The sequence below is a fragment of the Dipodomys merriami genome, unplaced genomic scaffold (genome assembly GCF_024711535.1).
Source record: "Dipodomys merriami isolate MVZ:Mamm:240054 unplaced genomic scaffold, mDipMer1.0.p SCAF_21, whole genome shotgun sequence".
In the NCBI taxonomy this organism is placed as follows: Eukaryota; Metazoa; Chordata; class Mammalia; order Rodentia; family Heteromyidae; genus Dipodomys; species Dipodomys merriami.
This window is the reverse complement of record NW_027203493.1, coordinates 5855935-5862795: the sequence shown is the minus strand read 5'-3', so window position 1 is coordinate 5862795 and position 6861 is coordinate 5855935. Positions and strand designations below refer to the sequence as shown.

General features: G+C 37.7%; 1 protein-coding gene across 1 annotated transcript; it reads left to right on the top strand.

Annotated features, from left to right (window-relative positions):
* The first annotated feature begins 4663 nt into the window (after nucleotides 1-4663).
* LOC138833693 (olfactory receptor 4P4-like) lies at nucleotides 4664-5590 on the top strand. The gene has a single exon (XM_070031984.1). It carries the CDS (start codon nucleotides 4664-4666, stop codon nucleotides 5588-5590), a length of 927 nt encoding a protein of 308 aa, XP_069888085.1.
* The last annotated feature ends 1271 nt before the right edge of the window (nucleotides 5591-6861 follow it).

The following is a 6861-nucleotide window of genomic DNA, read 5'->3' as shown; positions in this document are numbered from 1 at the left end:
AATCTTTGGTATTTGGATTAATATTATGTAAAATTTTAAACTCTGAAAGTGGTTATTTTCAAGAGAAAGATAATTTGGGAAAATTGGCCTGGCAATCCAAGAGCCATTTAATTTGACATGACTATTTTAAATTTGTATTTTAAAACTATAACTAAATAGGGTAAAAGTACAGGAGATTTGGAACATACAATTTTTTCAGCTCTGCTTTTTTAAAATTGATTTCCTTTTGGAGAAGAGAAGGATTATAATAAATCTTGTGGCTGTATTATTTCCATCAGCTGTAGCAAGAAGAACATTTGTTTTGCTGCTTTTTGCATTTTATACATTTTTATTGTAAAAATATTATACAGAGGGGTTACAGTTACATGAGCAAGGTAAGGTGTACATTTCTTATCAAGCATTATTACTTCCTCCTTTGTTTTTTCCCTTCCATCTCTTCCCTCCCACCTCCACAACTACAATCTCCCCCACCCCCTGTCTAAATTGTAAAGTTCATTTTTCAACATAGTGGCTTGTGCATCTCATTGTTACAATGGGTCAACCTGTATCACTATTTAAGCATTTAGTTTTTTCCCTTCCCCTCCCCAAATTAGAGAAGTGTATATACAACATGCAGGGCACCGACATCCAATACAGTGAAAACAGGGGTTATATCGTAGGGGAGGAACATACAAAGAAAAAAATCACATAGTACATTATAAATATATTAGAAACAATAGCAAGAAAGAAAAAACCACTTGTGTCCCTAACTTGGGGTTCATTTCGCTTAACATCATCTTATCTGGTCATATGTACATAGCTTTTAAACTTGTCTGCTTGTCCCAGACATTTACTAATTATTGCAAATAAGGGAAACCATGGGACCTATGTTTCTTTGGGCTTGGCTTACTTCACTTAATATAATTTTTTCCAAGTCTTTCCATTTCCTAACAAATGGGGTGATGTCATTCTTTCTGATGGAGGCATAGAATTCCATTGTGTATATATACCACATTTTCTTGATCCTTTCATCTACTGAGGGGCATCTGGGTTGGTTCCATATCTTAGCTATGGTAAATAATGCTACAATAAATATAGTTGTGCTGGTAGCTTTAGTATGGTCTTGTTTGTAAACATTTGGGTAAATGCCCAAAAGTGGGATTGCTGGGTCATAGGGGAGCTCTATGTGGAGTCTGTTGAGGAACCTCCATACTACTTTCCAAAGTGGGTGAACAAGTTTACACTCTCACCAGCAATGCAGTAGGGTTCCCTTCTGTCTACATCCCCTCCAGCATCTGTTGTTGTTAGAGTTCTTGATTATAGCCATTCTAACTGGGGTGAGGTGGAATCTCAATGTTGTTTTGATTTGCATTTATTTTTATTTTGTTTATATGCAGATCTTCTTCTGAGTACTTGTGCAATCTTAGGCTGTACTGTACTTGCTGGAAGGCAAGATCAATAATTAAATGGCATATGAATTTCATGACCAATGAATTGTCATGAAAATAAAGTGATAAATGAGAAGTAGTTTATATTATGCCAGAAAGAATAAAATATTCCTTGAGTCTTATGTGTTCTAAAAATTTTGGTATCATTAGTCCTATGTCCACATCCATGGTATTGTGCATTGATGCTTTTCTTTTTTCTTTCTTTCTTTCTTTCTTTCTTTCTTTCTTTCTTTCTTTCTTTCTTTCTTTCTTTCTTTCTTTCTTTCTTTCTTTCTTTCTTTCTTTCTTTCTTTCTTTCCTTCCTTCCTTCCTTCCTTCCTTTCTTTCTTTCTTTCTTTCTTTCTTTCTTTCTTTCTTTCTTTCTTTCTTTCTTTCTTTCTTTCTTTCTTTCTTTCTTTCTTTCTTTTTGTTCCTTGTATGACAGAAGTTGAGATACCCTTGGAAAGAATTTGTCACTGAGATCTGAAGAAATTTAAATAGTAGAGTTTAAACCAAAGGTATGTACTCAAAAGGAGAAACTTCTTTGCTCTAAAATCTTGTATACTTATATGCAGAGGTATATGTGTGGAAAGATAAAGACAGGGGGAGGGATGAAATAGAGAGTAGGAGAGACACAGTGAGAGGCAGAGAGAGAGAGAGAGAGAGAGAGAGAGAGAGAGAGAGAGACAGAGACAGAGACAGAGACAGAGACAGAGACAGAGACAGAGACAGAGACAGAGACAGAGACAGAGACAGACAGACAGACAGACAGACAGACAGACAGACAGACTGTCAGACAGATTCAAGATATCAAGAAGCGATGGAATTTGAAGAGAAAGAGGTTTGTCAACATGGCATATTTTCAGAGAATTCTTAGTAGAGACTCTGGGAACTACTGCAAAGCATCTAAGTCTACAGAGTTAGGTGTTTTCCTGGATGATATTCAAACCCTGTAAATAATACAGAACTGGATCTATGTTTTAATACAGAGGAACACTCTGATATCAGGGGTGTAATTTGGACCTAGTTTTTCCATTTTCAGAAGTTGAATCTTCTAACTTTCCCCTAGTTCTATTCTGTGAGTTTAATGTTAAGTTTACCTCTAGGTTCCTTTTTTCCTTATTCACCTTACAGATTTCTCCACAAAACTTCAAACCAGAGCAAGCTTCTCATAGCCGCGTCCCCCTCTGTGAACTTAGTGTGTGTAAAATATGAGTTCCTCAGTCTGCCTCTTGTGGCAGACCACAAAATCCATCTCAGCAGAAATCTTTGTCAATACATTGGTGTATATATTTACAATGGTTTTTCTTCTTCAAAACGTTTACAAGGCTGCTCTCTTATTTGACAAGCCCTTTTCCACATACATGTTTTTTACATGAACTTATTTTGTTTGGGAGATTAAATAAGATGGGTAGATGAGCAGTATTATTCTATGTACCAGTTGAAGAAATTGCTTAGAGAGAATGCAGAGTTCAAGTAAAAAACAAAGAGACTCACAGTGCAGCTAAGTGGGCGCAATTTATGTTTCTTAGGCAGCTCTATACTTAGTATACTACATTGCTTCCTCATAGATGCCAATGAAAGGACACAAGTTCACTTAGAACAATAGGCTTTATATATATATATATATATATATATATATATATTATTGTAACTATACTGTACAAAGCGGTTACAGTGACATGAGTAAGGCAATGAATACATTTCCTATCAAGCATTGTTACCCCCTCCTTTGTTTTCCCCTACTATCCCTTCCTTCCCCACCTCTCCAACCCACAAAGGTTTGTTGTAAGGTTTGTTTTCAACATAGTGTCTTGTACATCTCATTGAAAATAAAGCATGTGTTTGCAGCAGAGGCTACTTGGACAGTGGTTAAGAGTGATCATCCTCACAATGCTCTGCTCCCAGATACACAGCATCAGAATAGCTTCCATGTCTTCAATCTGGTCATTGTGTAGGTCCTCTGTCATGTTTCCAATATGCCAGGAATGCTTTCTTTCTTTTTTATTAATACGTTTTTTATTATGACAATACCATACAGAGGGGTTATAATTACATGAGCAAGGTAATGAGTACATTTCTTATCAAGCATTGTTGCCTCCAGGAATTATTTCAAAATGTGCCTTTTGGAGTTTTAGGAATAAAGTGAAGGTGTTATATAACAAAACATAACGTTCTTCTATTAAGATGCTTGGCATGGACATCCCAAAGTATTTGTTTCTAGTCTCTACAAGTCCTAAATGTGACCAAATGGGCCCTGAGGAAACACTAAATAAAAAAACCCAACAACTCCAGGCTGTTTCACTGCTGTTCTTAAGGAGATTGAGTATCTTTTTGTAAAATACATATTAATTACACTAGATACATGAAATGCTAGTTGTGATATTGAAATTTTATAGATTGTTTATATGTAAAGTTGAAGAGAAGAAGGTGTGACTTGAAGTATGGCTCAAAGGCTAAAGCACTTGAGAAGGAAATTGAAATCATGAGTTCAACATCAGCACTATATATATATATATATATATATACATATATGCACACATAAATATTCAGAGATAGATAGATATATAGACAGTTATGTGTATACATCTGTGAATGTCTGTACTTTCTAAATTGCAAAGTGTTCACAATGTACTATCATCTTTCTTTGTTGACAGCTGTAGAAAAACATGTAAAAATCCACTTGACCTGAACAAGACAGCACACCTGTTGAGAACATGGATCCAGACATCAGATTCGGGTTCTTCAGTCTACTATATAATGTCTTCAAATTTTGATACAGTAAATTTACTCTTAATTCGTTGTTTCTTCACATGTAAGATGAATATAAGAATATTACCCAGTAGGATTTTTTTCTGCATTTAAATATATGAAAATATATGAAATGTTTTCAGTCATACAATATTCTTTGATCAAATGCCATTAGAAATATGTTGATACTTTGAATATAAAAATCTTTTATAGTCATCGATTGTATGCATCTGCTTTTTTCCCAATTTTTTTTTTTTGCTGTTCCTGGGGCACAGTCACTGAGCCTCTTGGTGCTCAAGGCTCAAGTGCTCTACCACTTGAGCCACAGCACCATTTCCGTCTTTTTCTGCTTATGTGATACTGAGGAAGCGAACCCAGGGCTTCATGCATGCTAGACAAGCACTCTACCACTAAGCCACATTCCCAGCCCTCCCCCCAATTTTTTATGAGTATGTAATTTCAGAAGAACTAAGTTTCTGCTGCGTATTATAGGCTCACTTTGATTCATGGAAAAACAGAACGTCACTGAATTTGTTTTCACGGGACATTTTGGAAGTAAGCAAACAGAGCTAGTCTTCTTTTTTTTGTTCCTGCTTTGTTACCTGGCAGTTATAATGGGAAACCTTATCATCCTACTCACCATCCTCTGCAGTCATCTCATAGAACAACCAATGTATTACTTTCTCTGCCACCTTTCCCTCATGGACCTCTGCTACACGTCCACTGTCGTTCCCCGGCTTATCAGGGATTTGGCTGCAACAAGAAGGAGTATTTCTTACAACAGCTGTATGGCCCAACTCTTTATTGTCCACTGGCTGGCAGCTGTGGAAATGTTCATTTTGGTGTCTATGGCTTTTGACCGATATGTTGCTATTGTCAAACCGCTCCACTACATGGTCATCGTGAACCGGAAGCGGTGTAACCTGCTGATAGCCATGGGTTGGGGACTTGGCTTCTGCCATTCTATTGCCTTGCTGCTGATGGTGCTCAATTTACCTTTCTGTGGTCCTAATCAGATAAATCACTATGTGTGTGATATCAAGCCCCTTTTGAAACTGGTTTGCAAAGATATCCGTCTGGTTAGCATCTTAGTGATTGCTAATTCGGGGACAGTAGTCATTGTAATTTTCGTTGTGCTGTTTGCATCATACATAGTCATCTTATATAACCTCAGGATGAGATCCTCCGCAGGAAGACGCAAAGCTCTCTCCACCTGTAGCTCTCACATAATGGTTGTGGTTCTATTTTTTGTGCCCTGTATTTTTACCTATAGCTTCCCTGCAGGTGGTAAAAATAAGGATAAAGAAATCTCTGTGTTGTACACCGTGATTGCCCCCATGCTAAATCCTCTCATCTATACTCTGAGAAATAAGGAGATGAAAATTGCTATGGGGAAGGTCTGGGGGCGAATGTCACATTCACGATTAAGGTAAGTAAGGGATGATTTATTTATAACCCTTTCAGTCCCATGTCCTCATGATAGGTATCATTTGTTTTGTTACAAATATAGTGCCTAGAAGGTTTTGTGGGACTTGGGCTAAATGGACTTTCTTGTTATTTATATGAAGTAATAAATCATATTTGAATTCACATCGGAATCTCTGTGAGATGCTTCAAATAGTCCAGATGTGACCAAGTGGATTTGAATCTTTATAATTTCCTGTATATTTTCCTCTGCACATCCTTCTGCTTGGTGTAATAGCTCGGTCATGGGAACCATGGGTAGTAATTTGCAAGCGTTGATTTTAATCTCTAGCACCAAAATAGATTGTAAATCAGGCACATTTTCAGATGGCTCAGTCCTCTCAACAAAATTTTTAAATTAAACTCTTCTCTTTCAAATACAATCTAGTCTTCTCATATGTCATACCCAAAATTGGTCCACATCTAATGTGCTTATTTTATAACTCAGTACAGTGGAAGAAATTATAGTGATAAAGATAAGAATTAGGATCATGGTGATATTGACACAGTTCAACAGGAATCAAATAGGTCACTACATACAAATAAGAATTGAAAAATATGTCTTTTTCTTGTGTCTTCTCTGTGCTTGTGGACCTCTGTTTTCTTGCCTTCTTCGCTCCCCTCTCCTCCTTCTCTTCTTCTCTTCCTCTCCCTCATTTTCTCTCCTCTCCTCTCCTTTCCTTTCCTCTCTTCTCTTCTCCTCTCCTCCCCTCCCTTCCCCTCCCCTCCCTTCCCCTCCCCTCCCCTCCCCTCCCCTCCCCTCCCCTCCCCTCCCCTCCCTTCCCCTCCCCTCCCCTCCCCTCCCCTCCCCTCCCCTCCCCTCCCTTCCCCTCCCCTCTCCTCCCCTCCCCTCTCTTCTTCTCTCCTCTCCTCTCCTCTCCTCTCCTCTCCTCTCCTCTCCTCTCCTCTCCTCTCCTCTCCTCTCCTCTCCTCTCCTCTCCTCTCCTCTCCTCTTCTCTTTCCACATACCTCCATCTTGTGCTGGGCAGCATTTTGCTCTTCCCCCAATAAAATTTTTTCTGCAAAAAAACACAATGAATTGAAAAATGGAATTATGTCAGGTTACAAAAAGCTTCGGTATAGGTATTTTCACAATAAGAAAGGAAAAAAATAAAGTAAATAATTTTCAGATTGAAGAGATAGCATAGGGAATGTGAGAACATAGCTATATGTCATCTGACAAGGGATTAATATTTGCAATATCTACACTGCAAAATATTAAACAAAAGAATAATTTATA